Source organism: Trichechus manatus, unplaced genomic scaffold (assembly GCF_000243295.1).
Source record: "Trichechus manatus latirostris isolate Lorelei unplaced genomic scaffold, TriManLat1.0 scaffold00249, whole genome shotgun sequence".
Classification (NCBI taxonomy): domain Eukaryota; kingdom Metazoa; phylum Chordata; class Mammalia; order Sirenia; family Trichechidae; genus Trichechus; species Trichechus manatus.
The window spans coordinates 2,850,703-2,873,633 of NW_004444185.1; the positions used below are offsets into that span (position 1 = coordinate 2,850,703).

At 38.7% G+C, this 22,931-nt stretch overlaps 1 protein-coding gene across 6 annotated transcripts in view; it reads right to left on the bottom strand.

Moving 5' to 3' along the window:
• LOC101360546 (nuclear body protein SP140-like protein) overlaps window positions 1-22,931 on the bottom strand; it is a 73,061-nt gene that overhangs the window by 18,553 nt on the left and 31,577 nt on the right. For all 6 annotated transcript variants that reach the window (XM_023724475.1, XM_023724474.1, XM_023724471.1 and 3 more), the window contains 4 exons: window positions 18,835-18,888; window positions 14,249-14,314; window positions 9,762-9,842; window positions 7,162-7,224 (listed from right to left, as the gene is read on the bottom strand). In XM_023724475.1, the coding sequence (XP_023580243.1) occupies window positions 7,162-7,224; window positions 9,762-9,842; window positions 14,249-14,314; window positions 18,835-18,888 (264 nt within the window). The remainder of the gene's footprint in view (window positions 1-7,161; window positions 7,225-9,761; window positions 9,843-14,248; window positions 14,315-18,834; window positions 18,889-22,931) is intronic.

The window sequence follows — 22,931 nt, forward strand, 5'->3', positions numbered from 1 at the left end:
AGGGCTAAATGCATCAGTAAGGAAACGAAGAGTGGCAGAATGGTTAAAGAAAACATGATCCATCTATATGCTGCCTACAAGAGACACACCTTAGATTCAAAGACACAAACAAACTAAAACTCAAAGGATGGAAAAAAATATATCAAGCAAACAACAATCAAAAAAATAGCATGAGTGGCAGTATTATTCTCTGACCACCACAAACGATAAGGAAGAACACTATATAATGATTAAAAGGTCAATACACCAGAAGGACATAACTATAATAAATATATACACACCCAATGACAGGGCTCCAAAATATGTAAAACAAACTCTAACAGCATTGAAAAGAGAAATAATACAGCTCCACAATAATAGTAGGAGACTTCAACACACCACTGTTGATGAAGAACAGAACATCTAGGAAGAAACTCAGGTAAGGTACAGAAGATCTAAATGCCACAATCAATCAACTTGACATCATAGACATACACAGAATACTCCACCCAGCAGAAGCGAAGTATATATTCTTTTGCAATGCACATGGAACATTCTCCAGAATAGAGCACATTTTAGGCCACAAAACAAGCCTTAACAGAATTCAAAACATCGAAATATTACAAAGCATCTTTTCTGACCATAATGCCATAAAAGTAGAAATCAATAACAGAAAGAGCAAAGAAAAAAATCAAACGCATGGAAACTGAACAACACCTTGTTCAAAAACTACTGGGTTATAGAAGAAATCAAGGATGAAATAAAGAAATTCATATAATCAAATGAGAATGAAAACACATCTGTCTTAGTTATCTAGTGCTGCTATAACAGAAATACCACAAGTGAATGTCCTTATCAAACAGAAGTTTATTCTCTCACAGTCCAGTAGGCTAGAAGTCTGAATTCAAGGTATCATCTCCAGGGGAAGGCTTTCTCTTTCTGTCAGCTCTGGAAGAAAGTCTTTGTCATCGATCTTCCCCAGGTCTAGGAACTTCTTTGCACAGGAACCGTGGGTCCAAAGGACGTGCTCTGCCCCCAGTGCTGCTTTCTTGGTGATGTGAGGTCCCCATGTCTCTCTGCTCGCTTCTCTCTTTTATATCTCACAAGAGATTGGCTCAAGACACAGTGTAATGTTTCATATTGAGTCCTGCCTCATTAACATAACTGCTGCTAATCCCATCTCATCAACATTATAGAGATAGGATTTACAATACATAGGAAAATCACATCAGATGTCAAAAGGGTGGACAATCACACAATACTGGGAATCATGGCATAGCCAAACTGAAACACGTATTTTGGGAGGACAAAATTAAATTCATGACAACATCCTACCAGAACTTTGGGACACAATAAAAGCAGTGCTTAGAGGTCAATTTACAGCAATAAATGTAAACATCCAAAAAGAAGAAAGGGCCAAAATCAAAACATTAACCCTGAAACCTGAACCAATAGAAAGAGAGCAGCAAAAGAAGCCCTCAAGCACCAGAAGAAAGGAAATAATAAAAATCAGAGCAGAAATAAATGAAATAGAGAATAGAAAAACAATTGAAAGAGTCAACAAGACCAACAGATGGTTCTTTGAAAAGATCAACAAAATTGACAAACCACTGGCCAAACTGACAAAAGAAAAACAGGAGAGGATGCAAGTAACCTGAATAAGAAATGAGATGGGTGATATCACAACAGACACAACTGAAATAAAAGGATCATAACAGAATACTATGAAAAATTGTACTCCAACAAATTTGAAAACCTAGAGGAAATGGATGAATTTCTAGAAACACACTACCAATGTAAACTAACACAAACAAAGGTAGAAAAACTAAATAAAACTAAATAAACCCATAACAAAAGAAGAGATTGAAGAGGTAATTTAAAAAAAAACTCCTTACAAAAAAAAGCCCTGGCCTGGATGGCTTCACTGGAGAATTCTACCAAAGTTTCCGAGAAGAGTTAACACCAGTACCACTAAAGGTATTTCAGAGCATAGAAAAGGAAGGAATGCTCCTGAACTCATTCTGTGAAGCCAGTGTAACCCTGATACCAAAGCCAGGCAAAGACACCACAAAAAAAGAAAATTACAGACCAATATCCCTCATGAACATGGATGCAAAAATCCTCAACAAAATTCTAGCCAATAGAATTCAACAGTACATCAAAAAGATAATTCAGCATGACCAAGTGGGATTCATGCCAGGTATTCAGGGTTGGTTCAACATTAGAAAATCAATCAATGTAATCCATCACATAAATAGAACAAAAGACAAGAACCACATGATCTTGTCAAATGACGCAGAAAAGGCATTTGACAAAGTTCAACACCCATTCATGATAAAAACTCAGCAAAATCGGAGTAGAAGGGACATTCCTCAACATAATAAAGAGCATTTATACAAAGCCAACAGTCAACATCATTCTAAATGAAGAGAGACTGAAAGCATTTCCTTTGAGAATGGGAACCATACAATGATGCCCTTTATCACCACTGCTGTTCAACATTGTACTGGAGGTCCTAGCCAGAGCAATAAGGCAAAAAAAAGGAATAAAGGGCATCCAGATTGATAAGGAAGAAGTAAAAGTATCAGGATACAAGATAAACATACAAAAATCAGTTAGATTCCTCTACACCAGCAAAGAGAACTTCAAAAAGGAAATCACCAAATCAATACATTTTACAATAGCCCCCAAGAAGATGAAGTATTTAGGAATAAATCTAACCAGAGATGTAAAAGACCTATACAAAGAAAACTACAAGTCACTATTGCAAGAAACCAAAAGAGACCTAAGTAAGTGGAAAAACATACCATTTTCGTGGATAGGAAGACTCAACATTGTGAAAATTCAATTCTACCCAAAGCGATCTATAGGTACAATGCAATCCTGATCCAGATTTCAATGACATTTTTTAATGAGGTGGAGAAACAAATCACCAACTTCGTATGGAAAGAAAAGAGGCCCTGGATAAGTAAAGCATTACTGAAGAAGAAGAACAAAGTGGGAGGCCTCACACTACCTGATTTTAGAACCTATTATACTGCCACAGTAGTCAAAACAGCCTGGTACTGCTACAACAACAGATACATAGACCAGTGGATCAGAATTTAGAACCCAGACATAAATCCATCCACCTATGAGCAGCTGATATTTGACAAAATCCGTTAATTGGGGAAAAGATAGACTCTTTAACAAATGGTGCTGGCATAACTGGATATCCATCTGCAAAAAACTGAAACAAGGCCCGTACCTCACACAACACAGAAAAACTAACTCAAAAATGGACCAAAGACCTAAATATAAAATCTAAAATGATAAAGATCATGGAAGAAAAACATCGAGACAACACCAGAATTCCTAATACATGGCATAAATAGAGTACAAACCATAACTAACAATGCACAAACACCAGAACGGAAAATAGATAACTGGGAGCTGCCAAAAATCAAACACTTATGCCTATCGAAAGACTTCACCAGAAGAGTTAAAAGACAGCCTACAGTCTGGGAAAAAAATTTGGCTACGACATACCCGATAGGGGTCCAGTCCCTAAAATCTACAAGACACTGCAACATCTCAACAACAAAAAGACAAGTAATCCAATTAAAAAATGGGCAAAGAATATGAACAGACACTTCACCAAAGAAGACATTCAGGCAGCTAACAGACATGTGAGAAAATGTTCATGATCATTAGCCATTAGAGAAATGCAAATCAAAACTACAATGAGATACCATCTCACCCCAAGAAGGCTGGCACTAATCCAAAAAACACAAAATAGCAAATATTGGAGAGGTTGTGGGGATTTTGGAACACTTATGCACTGCTAGTGGCAATGTAAAATGGTACAACCACTTTGGAAAATGATTTGGCGCTTCCTTAAAAAGTTAGAAGTACCATAGGATCCAGCAATCCCACTCCTAGGAATATATCCTAGAGAAATAAGAGCCATCACACGAACAGACATATGCACACCCATGTTCATTGCAGCATTGTTCACAATAGCAAAAAGATGGAAACAACCTAAATGCCCATCAACAGACGAATGAATAAACAAATATGTCTATTCTGACTCATAGCGACCCTATAGGACAGAGTAGAACTGCCCCATAGAGTTTGCAAGGGGCACCTGGTGGATTCGAACTGCCGACCTTTTGGTTAGCAGCCATAGCTCTTAACCACTATGCCACCAGGGTTTCCATGGTACATACACACAATGGAATATTATGCAACAGTAAAGAACAATGACTAATCCGTCACACATCTCACAGCATGGATGAGTCTGGAAAGCACTAAGCTAAGTAAAAGTAGTAACAAAAGGACAAATATTGTATAAGATCATTATTATAAGAACTCAAGAAAAGGTTTAAATGCAGAAAAAAGCATTCTTTGATGGTCACAAGGGTGGGGAGGGAGGGAGAGGGGTATTCACTAACTAGATAGTGAAGGGAAGGACAACACACAATACAGGGGAAGTCAGCACAACTGGGCCAAAGCAAAAGCTAAGAAGTTTCCTGGACACATCCAAACACTGATGGACAGAGTAGCTGGGGCTGGGGCCTGGGGACCATAGTTTCAGGGGACATCTAGGTTAACTGGCATAACAAAGTTTATTAAGAAAATGTTCTGATCCCACTTTGGTGAGTGGCGTCTGGGGTCTTGAAAGCTTGTGAGCAGCCCCCTAAGATGCATCAATTTGTCCCATCCCACTTGAAGCAAAGATACAAGGAAAATATTAGCCTAAGAGACTAAAGGCCCATATAAACCAGAGACTCCATCAGCTTGAAATCAGAAGAACTAGATGGTACCCGGCTATGACCGCCCTGACAGGGAACACAACAGAGAGTCCCAGATGGAGTGGGAGAAAAGTGTGGAGCAGAACTCAAATTCATGTAAAAAGAGCAGATTTAATGGTCTGATTGAGACTGAAGGAACACTGAATCCATGGCCCCCAGACGCTCTGTTAACCCAGGACTAAAACCATTCCCGAAGCCCACTCTTCAGACAAAGATTAGACTGGACTATGAAACATAAAATAATACTCGTGAGGAGTGTGTTTCTTAGTTCAGTCAGATACACATGACCAAGTGGGCGGCTCCTGTCTGGAGGCAGGATGAGAAGGCAGGAAGGGACAGGAACTGGTTGAATGGACACAGGGAACCAGGGGTAGAAAGGCAGAGTGTGCTGTCACATTGTAGGGATTGCAAGTAATGTCACAAAACAATAAGCTGTAAACTTTCACTAAAAGCACAATAAAGAAAATCCTTGATAACAATGGTTTAAATAGTCAATTATAGTCTACATAGAGAAAAAATATATAAAAATAAATGAGAGATTTGTGTTAGACTAGAAATTGATGTGAAGATTTATAGTGAATTTTTCTTTATAAATCTCCTTCCCCACCTTCCTCTGAATCTGCTTTTGATGTTACCTAGTTACACTGCCTGTTAAAATGCATTGCAGGCAGAAAAAGCTGATGCAGTCCACTGAGAGTGCATCGTGTTCTTCCATAGAATGAAATTATTCCTTCAATAAAATTTTTGTTTTAATATAAAAAAAAGAAGAAGAAGATGGACAGAATACACAGAGTCACTGTACCAAAAAGAATTGGTCAACATTCAGTCATTTCAGGGGGTAGCATATGATCAAGAATCGATTGTATTGAAGGAAGATGTCCAAGCTGCACTGAAGGCATTGGCCAAAAACAAGCCTCCAGGAATTGACGGAATACCAATCGAGATGTTTCAACAAAGGGATGCAGTGCTGGAGGCGCTCACTCGTCTATGCCAAGAAATTTGGAGGACAGCTGGCCGACCAACTGGAAGAGATCCATATTTGTGCCCATTCCAAAGAAAGGTGATCAATTAGAATGTGGAAATTATTGAACAATATCATTAATATCACACACAAGTAAAATATTGCTGAAGATAATTCAAAAGTGGTTGCAGCAGTAAGTACATTGATGGGGGAACGGCCAGAAATTCAAGCTGGATTCAGAAGAGGATGTGGAACAAGGGACATCATTGCTGATGTTAGATGGATCCTGGCTGAAAGCAGAGAATACCAGAAAGATGTTTACCTGTGTTTTACTGACTATGCAAAGGCATTCGACTGTGTGGACCATAACAAATTACGGGTAACGTTGCGAAGAATGGGAATTCCATAACACTTAATTGTACTCATGAATAACCTGTACATAGACCAAGAGGTAATCATTCAAACAGAACAAGGGGATACTGCATGGTTTAAAATCAGGACAGATGTGTATCAGGGTTATATCCTTTCACCACATTTATTCAACCTGTATGCTGAGCAAATAATCTGAGAAACTGGACTACATGAAAAAAACAGGGCATCAGGATTGGAGGAAGACTCATTAACAATCTGCGATATGCATATGACACAACCCTGCTTGCTGAAAGTGAAGAAGACTTGAAGCACTGATGAAGATCAAGGACTACAGTCTTCTGTATGGATTGCACAACATAAAGAAAACAAAGATCCTCACAACTGGGCTAGTAAGTAACATCATGATAAACGGAGAAAATCCTTGAAGCTGTCAAAGATTTCATTTTACTTGGATTCACTATCAATGCCCACGGAAGCAGCAGTCAAGAAACCAAACAACACATTGCTTTGGGCAAATCTGCTGCAAAAGACCTGTTTAAAGTGTTAAAAAGCAAAGATGTAACTTTGAGGACTAAAGTGCCTCTTACCCAAGTCATGGTGTTTTCAAATGTCTCCTATGCGTATGAAAGCTGGACAATGAATAAGGAAAATGGAAGAATTGATGCCTTTGAATTATGGTGTTGGCAAAGAATATTAAATATGTCCTGGATTGCCTGAAGAAGGAACAAATCTGTCTTGGAAGAAGTACAGCCAGAATGCTCCTTAGATACGAGGATGGCAAGGCTTCATCTCATGTAATTTGGACAAGTCATCAGGAGGAACCAGTCCCTGGAAAAGGACATCATGTTTGGTAAAGTAGAAGGTCTGTGAAAGAGAGGAGGACCCTCAATGAGATAGGTTGACATAGTGGCTGCAACGATGGGCTCAAGGATAGCAAAGATTGTGAGGATGGAGCAGGACCAGGCAGTGTTTCGTTCTGTTGTACATAGGGTTGCTATGACTCAGAACCGACTTGATGGCATCTAACAAAATCGACATTCATCTTTTCTACTTTACCTGTGGGTTGGCCTCTTTTTTGTTTCTGAGTTAAATGGATCCTAGGTCTGCCTCTCTTTCTCCCTGAGAAAATAGAAAAATGTCATCAAGGTGACAGATAAGGAGTTATATTGCATATAATATTTCTTTTCAAAAATTCTACTTGAATGTAACTTTCCAAGAACCTGTCTAGTAAAGAAAAATACATAACTCCTACTCTTTAAGCTACCAAGATTTTGATGGTTAACCTTAGATTCATCCTATATTTCCATTTTTAGATCCCCACATCAGTCCAAAAGAAAAATATAAACAATTGATATCAGTCTTTCACTTATATCCTGAACAGTAGTGTGTTAGGTGTTTAATATATGCCAAACACTTGTAAACCTACTAATTTAATTAATCTTTGCAGCAAACATGTGAGATAGGGATAATGATCACCCTCATTCCAGAAACTCAAGCATTTAGAGAAAATTCAGACAAAAACTACAAAATTAAGTGAAGACCTCACAGGTTTCCTTTAGTAGATAAAGAAAAATAAATGGAAGTTCTGTATGCCACTCACATCACCTGAAATGAAGATATTTTGTATATTTGTGCTGAAAGTGATAGTAAATGTAACCAAGAGCTTGTTCACCTAAGTTTGGACAAGGAAATTAGGAACTAAGAAGCTATCCAGGAGAAGGCTAACCAAGAGGAATGGGTAGGAATTTGGTCTTCCAAAACCCTAGTTCAAATAGTAATGAAAAAAATGACTTGGTAGATGTTGTAGCAGAGAATGTTCTTCCATTTGCAACTTAATTGGCTGCGTGTTTGCATCTCAGTGTTCACTGTCATTTAAATGTGTTTGATTTTCTGAAGTAAGAGGTCAAAATTAATTGTTCTTCTTTCTGGTGTTCAGTGTCCACCATTTCAATGACTACCATCTGGTGGTGCTGGCTGGGGTAGTGTAGGCCCCACAAAGAAATATTTTCCACACTGTTCAATCCTAAGTGCTGTAGGATCTGAGTCAATTATGACCATATTAGGCCAGCAAAGTAAAAAGCATTTTTCCTTCAATCAAATTATGGTAACATAATTCCACTTTCTGGGCTTTAGGCTAAACAGTTACTGCAAGGGTTTTTACCTCTCCAAGACCAAAATGGTCTCATAGGACAAATATTGATAATTAGAGCAAACTTATTAAAGAACAAGATTAAATAAGTTCCAGACTTTCAAGATGATACTCCATTAATATTTAAGCAAAATAATAGGAGCTCAGACAACAGGTCTAGGGAAGATCGATAAACTAATATAAGAAAGTAGGACACCTGGATATGAATAGTCAAGGGCTAAGAATAACAGCTAAAACTGTGCAAATGTGGTCCTCAGCAAGAAAGATTAATCTTTTTGCTCCCTCTCACTTCCTCCCTCTGGAAAGTGGAGCCAGTGGGCAATAGAAGGTCATCCATCCAGGTGTGGCTCTCTGAGGGGCTCTCCTTACCTACCTTCTCACCCAGGATGCCAAAGTCATGAGTGACCCTGGAAGGTCAGGCCATTTCCAGCTTGCCCTCTCTCTCTTATTCTTCCCTCCTTTCCTGAAGGTTCCATGTTCATAGTCCAATGAGAAGACATCTAAACAGCTTATTCTTGCTGCTTTTTTCCCTCCTACACTCTAGCCAGGCTTAGGACTAGAAGCCTGGCCACAACCTGACAGTTAGCACATACAGCGCTTCCTCTTGCTCTCTGTCGATGTCTGGTTACACCTTTCTTGGGACTAGGGGCTATGCTGGATTTACCGTTCATCAAACCTGTTTAGGCCTAATATATTTAGGGAGAAATGGGAAACACATTGAAGTTCAGACTAGTCTACAGAATTCTCAATATGGGGATATATGAAGCTTAAAACCAGCTAATTCATAATACAGCACTACTGTGTTTTACTCTCAACATAGAGTAAATGTAGTGGCTTTTGTGTCCTCAGGCCAAAATATCCATTTAATAACATTAGAATCCCATCGTAAACCTTAATAAATACTACACAAACCAAAAACCAAAGCCATTGCCGTTGAGTTGATTCCGACTCATAGCGACCCTGTAGGACAAAGTAGAACTGCCCTATAGGGTTTCCAAGGAGCTGCTGGTGGATTTGAACCGCCGACATTTTGGTTAGCAGCCGTAGCTTGCTATAGCTGTTAATCACTGCACCACCAGGGCTCCAATAAATACTATAGTGGTCAAAATATAATTAAAAGTTATTTAGAAACAATTTGTTGATGAGGAGTTTATTTTTCCTTGTGGCAGAGTAATGCGTGGAGTTTTGATATGGGTTACAACCTGGTTGAATCTTACTAAGCCCAGCCATTTTAATAAACCAATTATATAAGCTAAAGGAATTTCCATGAGCAGTAGATAAAACTCAGAGGAAAAATTAGATCATGGGCAAATAAGAACTATGATATAAATGCAAACAGTTTACAACCCTGTACCAAACAGGTTTGCTTTCTAGATTTCACTGCTCTCACATGTACTAGTAAGCTTGACTGGTAAAAACATTAAGGAGGATCAATGTCCCTCAAAACTTTAGCAAAAACTGGATTGACCTGCAGAGCAAAATCAAAGTGGCACAAACTTTATCTTACCCCAAATCTTAGCAGAACGTTGAAGATTCACCTTCACCTTTGTTTCTCTCGAGACCAAGTGGCCATCCACTTCGCGGTTATCTAGGGAAAGGAAGAGGAAATGTAGAGTTGACAAAACAGCAGTTCACATGTCAGATGCACAGCAGGACAGGAAACACTGGGTTCATTTCCAGACCCTCACTTCATCATACATTCAAACAGGAAAGAAAGTTAATGGTAGGGGTCTCAAGCAGACATCCAGAACATTTTGCTACTTTTAAGAGGATTGACTTCTAAATTACGCACAGGACTTAATTGTACTATGGAAAGAAGTCTCTTAGGATTTGTCTATGTACACGTAGACTTAAGTGAAAATGTTATAATGACACAAATCAGTAGTTATTTTGAAAATAGTCATTCTTAAAATGGATTCAACCACTTGTTTTTATTTTCCAAACAAACATGTTCACTTCCACCAACAGGCAGCCATGTAAACTGGAGGGAACATAAGATTGGTGAAAATTAACAAACTTCATTGGACTCTAAAATCTCATTACATATCTCTGTTAATTTAAAATTGGCAATACTTTGGAAAATGAGGGTTAGCTTTCATTGTCCAGGAGAGAGAAGTTACTCAGACCATTAATAACATAAACAAGATTTCAGGGTTCTGATTATAAATAATTCATACACATTACAGGAAATTTAGAAAATAAAAATGGTATGAAATATTACCACCTGGAGATAATCACAACTGTTAAAAAACATTCTCTTAGTCTTTTCTCTTTGCATATGTTATTCTTTAAACACCCTTGTATTACAAAAGTTGAACATATTTAATATTTTATATGTATACACATATATTAAAAAAACACAAATAAAGATATGAAATCACCTATATTCCAATGACCAAGTGTAACTCCTGAATATATTTTTATGCATGAGCTTCTAGTGATTTTTCTATCTATACCTATGTCTCTATATAGGTCCCTGAATGGCACAAACAGTTTATACTAGACTACTAACAGAAAGGTTGGCAGTTCGAACCCACCCAGCAGTGCCACAGAAGAAAGTTCTGACGATCTGCTTCCTTAATGATTGTTGTTGTTAGGTGCCATCCAGACAGTTCCAACTCATGGTGACCCTAAATATACGACAGAATGAAACACTGCCCTGCCCTGCAGCATCCTCACAATCGTTATGCTTGAGCCCATTGTTGCAGTCACTGTGTCAATCCATCTCATTGAGAGTCTTCCTCTTTTTCGCTGACCCTCTACTCTACCAAGCATGATATCCTTCTCCAGGGACTGGTCCCTCCTTATATAACATGTCCAAAGTATGTGAGACAAAGTCTCTCCATCCTTGCTTCTAATGGTCATTCTGGCTGTACTTCTTCCGAGACAGATTTGTTCGTCTTTCTGGCAGTCCATGGTATACTCAATATTCTTACCAACACCATAATTCAAAGGCATCAATTCTTCTTCAGTCTTCCTTATTCACTGTCCAGCTTTCACATGCATATGAGGCATTTGAAAACACCATGACTTGAGTCAGGCACACCTTAGCCTTAAAGCGACATCTTTGCTTTTTAACACTTTAAAGAGGTCTTTTGCGGCAGATTTGCCCAATGCAATGTGTCTTTTGATTTCTTGACTGCTGTTTCATGGGTGTTGATTGTGGATCCAAGTAAAATTAAATCCTTGACAACTTCAATCTTTTCTCCATTTATCATGATGTTGCTTATTGGTCCAGCTGTGAGGATTTTTGTTTTCTTTATGTAGAGGTGTAATCCATACTGAAGGCTGTAGCCTTTGGTCTTCATCAGTAAGTGCTTCAAGTCCTCTTCACTTTTAGTAAGCAAGGTTGTTTCATCTGCATATAGAGACTGTTAGTGAGTCTTCCTCCAATCCTGATGCTGCATTCTTCTTCATATAGTCCAATTTCTTGGATTATTTGCTCAGCATACAGACTGAACAAGTATGGTGAAAGGATACAACTATATCAGGTTGTATATCAGCCAAGAAAACCTTAGAGGGGAGGCAGGGCCAAGATGGTGGTGTAGTCAGATGCTTCCTGTGGTCCCTCTTACAACAAAGACCAAAAAAAAAAAACAAGTGAATCGATTATATATGAGAATCTAGGGGCCCTGAACATCAAAGACAAAGTTGAGGAATCGGACTGAGTAGCAGGGGGAGAGAGAGACAGTTCAGAAGCAGCGAAGAGTTGCCAGACCTGATCTGGCCGGCACTGGCACCCGGCAGGCTGGATCAGCTAGTGTGCAAGGGGTGAGGCAAGCAGTGGCACTTGGGATGCGTTTTCCACATTGAGAGAGACTGAGTGGTGGAAGGTCTGCTCAAGCCTCCAGAACGAGCGAGAAACGGAGCTCAGTCTGCGAAAGATAAGTACAAGTGTCTAACCTACTGCGTGGATTAAAAAAAAAAAAAAAAAACCTTTTTGGAAGTACCTCTCTCCCATTTACCTGACCCCTCCCTGCTCTGCTCCAGGTCCCAGTCCAGCTTCAGTGATTGCTGTGCCCCCTGGGCTGGAAGTAGGACCCATCAAGCACCCTGAGCCATTCTCCCGGCTTTGGAGAGGGAACAAATTAACAAACAGGAAAAAATAATCTGACAGCTCCCCTAAGCCAGGAACTCAGGGCAGGCACAGCCCCTTTTCCTATGCACAGGCATAAGGGGTACCTGGACTTTGAATGCCTTTCACCACTGCGTAGACCTGTGTAGGCCCATTTCAACAGCATGAGCCCTCATTAGCACAGTACAACAGGTTATATACCTGAAGTCTATTTTCAACTGTATTAAGCTATAAGGGGGAGTGGCAGATTCATGACATTTGACACCACCCTGCCCATTAAGCAAGGTCCTCACCTACCCACATCAGGGGCCTGAGGACTGGTGGGTCCACGCAGGCCACTGAGCCACCCATGACAGGGGTCCAAGAATAAGGGGTGACTCCCAGTACTTACAGCCAACAGCACTGGGTGCCCATAGTCCAGCTGCAAAACCCACCTACCTATGTGCTCTAAGGAACAGGGACACACCTTCTACCCAGACACTCAGGGGCAGCAGTCAGCCAGCCCCCTGCCATGATCAATGCATGACCCCCTACCGCAGCCAGATACCTGTGCCTACTCCAATCACTCCTGCCTGTCTAGGACTGTAGGTGAGAGCCTGCACCACACACTCAGTGACCAACGACCTGGACACGAGCTGAATCCACACAAGAAAGGTAAATGAACTCCTGAGTTCACATACCTAGTAACAGCTCTAGCCACCTGAAGGCAGGACAGGAGAGCTTCAAAGATGCCAATAATCAAACTAGCTCACATGACCAGCCTATTTTGGCATATCAAAACAAAACAAGAAGCTAGGACACAGTAAGCAAACATAAAATAAATAAATATAATAACTTATTGATGGCTTGGAGACAACAGTCAATATCAAATCACATAAAGAGGCAGACCATGATGGCTTCAGCAAGTCGCCAAAACAAAGAATCAAGAAACCTTCCAGAGGAAGAGAACTTCTTGGAATTACCGGAGGTAGAATTCAAAGATTAATATATAGAACTCTTCAAGAGATTAGGAAGGAAATTAGTCAAGAAAACCCTTTGGAGCTCAGTTCTACTCTGTAGCACAAGCGTTTGATAGGATTTGGAATCAACAGGACAATTTTTTAAATGTCTTTTAAAAAAAGACATTTTTTGAACATTTCTATATGAAGAGATCTATATGTATAGCGAATGATTTATGGATATATAAAAACATATTTTTTTACAAATGCACACATATATATACATATATGTTTTAAATACACACACATATTTATAAATATGGCCCTAATCTACACATCTTACAGTCTGCTTTCTTCATTTGGCCTTTTTTGGTACATCTTTTCAAATTAATAAAGTCTCTTGGACCTAGCAAAGAAAGCCACATATGGAGAATAGCGCCTCCCTGTTAACCCTGGATCATTTACCCCTGGAAAATTAGAGGTAAGATAAATTAAGCCACTGTACAGGTAGTCTCAGACTTAAAACATATTTGAGTTATGACGAACTGTACTTAAGACCATCTTTTTTTTTTGTCCATCTTCTCGTTAGTAATATGTACTACATACAATGTTGCAGCATGTAATTTGCTGACTTTATCATTCTCAGATGTTTACTTAAAGATGTTCAGTGTTATAATTACTGTTCAAAACACTGCCATATAGCAGGCTGTGGCAATAATAATGAAAACTAAAAAAAAAAAATGAGATAGTCAGCTTATGACAGAACTGATTTATGACAGAGTTGTCACAATGGAAACTTGTCATAAATCGGGGACTACGTATATTTCAGGCCACTTTGTTACAGCATGTTAGCCTATATTCTAACTGATACAGTAGCTGCGAGGCTTTCACACCCCTCAGGAGATGGTCGGCCTCCAAGAATGCAATAGGCAGTGCCTTAATAAACTCAAAAGATACGACTACTTCACTTTTCCTACTTACCTCTTTGACATATGTTTTTCAGAACTTTCCTTTTTATTTTTGTCCAAGAGTGCCCTTTCTTTTTTCCTTCAAACAAAAAAGAAGAAAGTTAATCATTCAGAGCTATAAATACAGTTCTAAAAGTCTTATATGTGGTAGTTTTCAAGTATTTTTTTTCAGACTTTGGCAAAGTTTGGAACAGATGCTTCACCAAGGAAGATATACGAATGGCCAACAAGCACTTGAAAAAGTGTTCATTATCATTAACCAAAAGGGACATATAAATTAAAACCAGCAGTGGTTAAGCTTTCAGCTGCTAAATGAAAGGTCGGTGGTGCGAACCCATCAGCGCCTCTGAAGGCAAAAGATGTGGCGATCTGCTCCCATAAAGATTACAGCCTTGGAAACTCTACTGGGCAGTTCTATTCTGTCCTATAGAGTTGCTATGAGTCGGAATCAACTCGACAGCATACAACAACAACAACAATGCAACCACTGGAAGGGTTAAAAATAATTAAAACAAAATCAACAAACAGCTTGACACCACCAAATTTTGGCAAATATATGGAGCAACCAGAATTCTACATTTTTGATGGGAGTGTAAAATGGCCCAATCCCTTTGAGAAAAGGTCTGTAAATTCCTTATAAAACTAAACATACATATATCCTGTATTCTAGCAATTTCATTCCGAGGTATTTATACCTAGATATGAAAGCATAGGTCCACAAAAAGACTCATACAAGAATGTTCATAGCTTCTTTTTCATAATAGTTCAAAACTGGAAACAATTGAGGTGTCTATCAGGAGAATGAATAGATACAATTTGGTATCAGTCTATTTACAATGATTTAGGTATTCTCTTAAGACAATATATATTTTCTCAACCATTCTTACATCCTTCTGATTCCTCACTAGCAGTGTCTGTAGCTTACATATTTCTACTAACAGTCTGTTCAAGAAAACCTAGGCTTTTTCTATTATTCTCCTTGAAATTCTTCCAGCCTCTGCTCAATTCCAAAGCCACATACACATTTTTAGGTATTATTACAGCAGCACCCCATTTCCAAGTACCAAAGTCTGTATTCGTTTTCTAGTGCTGCCATGACAAATTATCACAAACTTGGTGGCTTAAAACAACACAATATATTATCTTACAGCTTTATGAATTAGAAGTCTAACACAGGTCTCACTTGGCTAAAACTAAGGGGTCAGCAGGTTTTCATTTCTTCCTTGACACTCTGGGGGAGAATCTGTTTTCTACTGTTGTCGGGTGCCACTGAGTCCATTCCAATTCATGGTGACCCCATGTGACAGAGTAGAGCTGGCACAAGGGTTTTCTAGATTGTAATCTTTATAGAAGCAGATCATCATTTCCAGCTTCTAGAAGCCACCCAAATTCCCTGGATCATGGCGCCCTTCCTTTGTCTTCAAAGCCTGAACATTGTATCTCTCTGGCCATCCTTCCATAGTCACATCTCCCTCTCTTCACAATTGGGAAAGGTTTTCAGTTTTTGTCTTTAAATTTTATTGTGCTTTATGTGAAAGTTTACAGCGCAAATTAGTTTCTCATTTAAAAATTTATATACAAATTGTTTTGTGATGTTGGTTGCAATCCCTGCAATGTGTTAGTGCTCTCCCCCTTTTCACCCAGGTTCCCCATGTCCATTTATCCAGTCTTCCTGTCCCTTTCTGCCTTTTTGTCTTTGCTTTTGGGTAGGTGTTGCCTTTTTGGTCTTGTATACTTGACTGAACTAAGATGCACGTTCCTCATGTATTACTGTTTGTTTTATAGACCTGTCTAATCTTTGGCTGAAAGGTGGACTTGAAGAGTGGCTTCAGTTCTGAGTTATCAGGGTGTCTGGAGACGGTAGTCTCGGGGATTCCTCTAGTCTCTGTCAGGCCAGTATGTCTGGTCTTTTTCTGTGAATATGAATTTTGTTCTACATTTTTCTCCTGCTCTGTAAGAGACCTAGGTTTTCCATTTTTAAGGCCCATGTGCTTAGATTGGGCCCACCCAGATATTCCAGGATAATTTCCCCATCTCAAGGTCCTTACCTTAATCACACCTGCAAAGTCCATTTTGTCATGTAAGGTAACAGATTATAGGTTTCAGGGATTAGGATTTGGTCATTTTTAGGGGGATGTAGTAGGTTAATAAAAACTAAAACCAAACCTGTTGCCATCGAGTCGATTCCGACTCATAGTGACCCTATAGGATAGAGTAGAACTGCTTCATAGGGTTTCCAAGGAGTGGCTGGTGGATTCAAACTGCTGACCTTTAGGTTAGCAGCCAAGCTCTTAACCAGTGCACCACCAGGGCCCCAGTGGGTTAATAGTGTTCTTTAAAAATTCATGTCCATCCAGAACCTCAGAATGTAACCTTCTTTGGAAATAAGATCTATGCAAATGTAATTAATTAAGGATCTCAAGATGAAATTATTCCGCATTTAGGATGGGCTGTAAATCCAATGACTGGTGTCTTTATAAGAGAAAGGGATTTGAACAGAGACACACACACAGGAGAATGCCACATGAAAACAAGGACAAAGATTGGAGTGATGTGTCTATAAGCCAAGTAATGCCAAGGGTGAAGGGAGAGGCATGGAACAGATTCTCCCTCAGAGCTTCCAGAAGAACCATCCCTGCCAACGCCTTGATTTTGGACTTCTGGTCTCTATAACCATGAGGCCATAAATTTCTGTTGTTTTAATCTACTCAGTTTGTAGTGATTTATTATGGCAGTCCTAGAAAATTAATAGATGGCCACTATTCTCTTACCACAGTATAGTAAATAATAATAATGAAACTTTGACATTAAAAAACCCATTTGTGCCAACTGATTTTCAATAAGCATGTCAAGTCCATCTAGTGGGGAAAGAATAGTCTCTTTAACAAGTGTTGCTAGAACAACTGGATCTCCATGTTCAAGAGAAGGAAGTTGAACCTATACCTCACACCACATACAAAAATTCACTCCAGATGGATCCGTGACCTAAATATAATATCTAGAACCATAAAATTCTTAGAAGAAAAGATAGACATAAAGCTTCAAGACCTTGTTTTTGGCAATGGATTCTCAGATAAGACACCAAAGCATGGGCAACAAAAGAAAGATAGTTAAATTGGACTTCATCAAAAATAAAAACTTTTGTACACCAAAGGTTTTTATCAAGAAAGTGAAGATACAATGCACAGAAAGGGAGAACATATTTGGGAGCCATATATCTGATAAGGGATTAATATCCAGAGTATATAAAGAACTCCTACAGTTCAACAACAAAAATACAAACAAACCAATTAAAAAATGGGAAAAAGACTTGAAAGAAGCACCTGAAAAGATGATCAATGTCATTAACCATTAAGGAAATACAAATCAAAAACCCATAATGAGATATCACTCACTTCCACTAGGATGTCTATTGTCAGAAAACAACAAAATAGCAAGTGTTGGCATGGATGTGGAGAAATCGGACCCCCGTGCATTGCTTGTGGGAAATATAAAATGGTGCAGGCTGTGGAAAATAGTTTGGCAGTTCCTCAAAAAGTTAAACACAGAATTACCATATGACCCAGCAATTCCACTCCTAGGTATATACCCAAAAAACTTGAAAACAAAGACTCAAGCAGGTACACCAATGTTCACTGCAGCATTATTCACAAGAGCTAAAAGGTGGAAACAACCCAAGTGAACATCAATAGATGAACTGATAAACAAAATATGGTCCCTACATACAATGAAATATTATTTAACCATAAAGAGAAATGAATTTCTAATCATGCTATGACATGGATGAATCTTGAAAACATTATACTGAGTGAAATTAGTCATTCTCGACAGGACAAATAATGTATGATGCTATTGTCCTAGTTTCTTAGTGCTACTATAACAAATACCACATGTGGGTGGTTTTAATGAACAGAAATTTATTTTCTCACAGTTTAGGAGGCTAGAAGTCTGGATCCAGGGCACTGGCTATAGAGGAAGGCTGTCTCTCTGTCAGCTCTTGGGGAGGGTCCTTGTCTCTTTTCAGCTTCTGTTCCTCCATTCCTTGGCGATCTTTCATGTGGTGTATAACTTTCCCTCTGTCTATGCTACCCTCTCTGTGCCTAATCTGCTCTTTTTATACATCAAAGTTTGGTTTAAGACAGGCCCTACACTGATATAATACTCATTAACATAACAAAGAAAACCCTATTCCCCAAAGGGATAATATCCACAGGTGTAGGGGTTAGGATTTACAACACATACTTTTGGAAGACATAATTCAATCCATAACATCTACTTATAAAATTATCCAGAAGAGGCAAATGCATGGAGACAAAAGTTTATTGTTGGTTAGAAGGGGTTGGTAGGAAGGGGAAATGGGGAGTTATTTCTTAAGGGGCATTGAATGCCTGTTTAGGGGGATAAATAACATTTGGAAATGGATAGTGGTGATGGTTGATCAACACTGGGAATATAATTAGCGTCACAGAATTGTGCACTTAAAAATGGTTAAAATGGCAACTTTTTGTTATATATATTTTACCACAACAAATTTTTTTAAATATTTTTTAAAAAGTTATTTGTAACATCAAGATCAAGTAAATTTTTATTCATACTTACTTCTTTTTCTCTTCTGTTTTCTCAAAGTAGAATTGTTTCCAGTATCTACAGTATCTAGAAAATAACAGGTGATGGTGAAGGAATTGTAATTTATAAACGCTACAAATCTTAAGACAATTCATATTGCAGAAGGCTTGAGTTTATAAAGATGTTTGGATTATCATTTCTCTCTTCATTCTAAAGGAACCAAAAACCTACTGAATTAAGATCTAAGAGTCTTAGGATAGACTCTGGGTCTACCTTTATTTCCCAATGGAACTTTGAAAAAAGACTCTTAAATACTTATGCACTGCATTTTCCTCAGGGAGAAGAACAGTTATCTTGTCTAGATCTTAAGATTTTTTTAATATTAAGTAAGATAAACAAATGACATACTGGAGGACATCCATCAAAAATATGCATTAGATTAAGAATAGTTGATCTAAAGTCTTTCATCCTGACAATTAAGTAGCAGGAGCTGTTGTTATTTGAGGCATTTCTCCAGTTGTGACAAAGTAACACTGTTACCTACCGGTAGAAGTACACTTGGCTTTCTTAGGTTCATGGATTTTTGTGTGACAGGGGTAGAAATCACCGTATAAATCCAAGGTTTTATTATTATTATTGTGCTAATGCAGTAAACAAGATACTGCCATTTTTAGGAGTGTGTTTCTACTACATCATCACAGGGCCCATTCTGTTAAACTCGACTTTATAATAATCACTTGCATCCCTGCAGTTCCCAAAAGGGTTAGATCAAGCAAATGCAGAGAACAGGATTCTAGGATGGACTGCACCACCTTCCACAGCCCTACCCTGGGTCTATGGAACCCACTGAGCCATCCCCACCCCAAGACCCTTGAGCATCCTTTACCCATCATATCAGATGCTTGACTACTTTCAGTCCTTGCGTCCTGGGGACCTGGAACCCTTCCTGAGAAACACATGACATAGGAATACTTTCAACTCCAGGTGCCAGGAGCTCTGCTCCCAGGCCAACATAGCAATCTATGAAAACTTCTCATTTGTCCCACCAGTGATCCTCTTTTCTGTACCCTTATTAGTCCCCTTTTTCTTGCAACATCCTCTGAAATCTTTCATTGCTCCTCCCTATATCCAACTCTTTCTTTAAGTCTCTCTGCCTTTTTTTCCCCCCTCTTCTCTTTTTCTCTTTATCAAAGGCCTGTTTCTTTCTGTTTTTATTATTTTTGAAGTTATCATTACCTTGTCCATCATGGGGTAGTAGGGTAGGAGTAAGCTCTTGTGAGTCTCCTTCTTTATTCATTTAGTTCATAGGATACAGTAGAGAAACAAGAAAATGACTGTCCATGGACCCCAGGACAGTGACCAGGGAAGAGTCCTCAGGGCTCTCATGCGGAGCTAAAGTGAACTGCTCTCTGGAAAAAGTAGACCTGCTCCAATAACCACATCTGAAATCCAACAGAGCCAGGCTTTTCCATCTTTTTCAACTCCTTTTCTTTTTCTCTACTTTTCATTTTCCTGTTTGTAGCCCTGAGAATAAATAAGTTTTTGTCCATTTATGAAAAAACTAATTGTTCTCTGAAAATAGTAAAAAGTAACTACCAGAACCTGTTGTACACTCATCCCAGTTGATCAATGATTACTTACACCATTATTTAAGGGCTTGGAATTATAAACAGTCTATATACACAATGGAATATTCTTCAGCCATAAAGAGAGATGAAGTTCTGATACATGCTAGAACCTGCATAAACCTTGAAAACATAATGCTGAGTGAAATAAGCCAGACATGGGAGGACAAATGATGGATAGTACTGATCAGAATTCATTAAAATTTTAATTGATCCTAAGTCTGTCAATTAGATGGTAAGATTCTGTTTCTTTGGGAGGCTTTGTCAATTCTATGACAAAATGATAAAATTATGAACCAACGGAGGTATGCTAAGCTTTTTGATTTCCATAGAAGATAAAAAGATAGAAATCATTATTTAAATTCAAGGAATAGTATCAAGAGGCGTGAAAAAAAATGCAGGAAGAAGAACCCTTTCTCACACTAGTATATTTCTACTACCTAAATCTACCACGTGTCTGTCAGTTTGTCATACTGTGGTAGCTTGCTTGTTGCTGTGATACTGAAAGCTTTGCCACCAGTATTTCAAATATTGGCAGGGTCACCTTTGGTGGGCAGGTTTCAGTGGAGCTTCCAGACTAAGACAGACTAGGAAGAAGGACCTGGCAGTCTACTTCTAAAAAACTTGGCCACTGAAAACCTTATGAATAGCAGCAGAACATTGTCTGATATAGTGCCAGAAGATGAGCCCCTCAGGTTGGAAGGCACTCAAAAGACAACAGGGGAAGAGTTGCCTCCTCAAAGAAGAGTTGACCTTAATAACGTAGGTACAGTCAAGCTTTTGGGACCTTCATTTGCTGATGTGGCAACACTCAAAATGAAAAGAAACAGCTGCAAATATCCATTAATAATCAGAACACGAAAAGTAGGAAGTATGAATGTAGGAAAATTGGAAGTCGTCAAAAATGAAATGGAACAAATAAACCTCAATATTCTAGGCATTAGTGAGCTGAAATGGACTGGTATTGGCCATTTTGAATCAGACAGTCATATGGTCTGCTATGCCAGGAATGACAAATTGAAGAGGAATAGCATTGCATTCATTGTCAAAAAGAACATTTCAAGCTCTATCCTGAAGTACAAAGCTATCAGTGATAGGATAATGTCCACACGCCTACAAGGAAGACCAGTTAATACGACTATTATTCAAATTTATGATCCAACCATTAAGGCCAAAGATGAAGAAATTGAAGGTTTATACCACCTTCTGCAGTCTGAAATTGATCAAACTTGCAATCACGATGCATCGATAATTACTGGCGATTGGAATGCGAAAGTCAGAAATAAAGTAGGATTGGTAGTTGGAAAATATGGCCTTGGTGATAGAAATGATGCCGGAGATCACATGATAGAATTTTGCAAGATCAGCGCCTCTTCATTGCAAATACCTTTTTTCAACAACATAAACAGCAACTACACATGTGGACCTTGCTAGATGGAATACACAGGAATCAAATCAACTACATCCATGGAAAGAGATGATGGAAAAGCTCAATATCATCTGACAGAACAAGGCCAGGAGCCAACTGTGGAACAGGCCATCAATTGCTCATGTGCAAGTTCAAGACGAAGTTGAAGAAAATTAGAACAAGTTCACGAGAGCCAAAGTATGACCTTGAGTATATCCCACCTGAATTTAGAGACAATCTCGAGAATAGATTTGATGTATTGAACACTAGTGATTGAAGACCAGACGAGTTGTTGAATGACATCAAGAACATCATACCTGAAGAAAGTAAGAAGTTATTAAAGAGACAGGAAAGAAAGAAAAGATCAAAATGGATGTCAGAAAAGGCTCTGAAACTTGCTCTTGAACATAGAGTAGCTAAAGCAAAAGGAAGAAATGATGAAGTAAAAGAGCCAAACAGAAGATTTCAAAAGGCGGCTTGAGAAGACAAAGGAAAGTATTATAACGAAATGTGCAAAGACCTGGAGATAGAAAACCAAGAGGGAAGAACACGCTTAGCATTTTCAAGCTGAAAGAACTAAAGAAAAAATTCAAGTCTCAAGTGGTAATATTGAAGAATTCTATGGGGAAAATATTAAACAATGCAGAAAGCATCAAAAGCAGATGGAAGGAGTACACAGAGTCACTGTACCAAAAAGAATTGGGCAATGTTCAACTATTTCAGGAGATAGCATATGATCAAGAACTGACAGTAGTGAAGGAAGATATCCAAGCTGCACTGAAGATACTGGTGAAAAACAAGGCTCCAGGAATTGACAGAATACCAACTGAGATGTTTCAACAAACAGAGGCAACAATGGAAGCGCTCACTTGTCTATGCCAAGAAATTTGGAAGACAGCTACCTGGCTAACCGACTGGAAGAGAGCCACATCTGTGCCCAATGCAAAAAAAAGGTGATCCAGCGGAATGCAGAAATTATCAAACAATATAATTAATATCACATGCAAGTAAAATATTGCTGAAGATCATTCAAAAACAGTTACAGCAGGTCATCAACAGGTAACTGCCAGAAATTCAAGGCAGATTCAGAAGAGAAC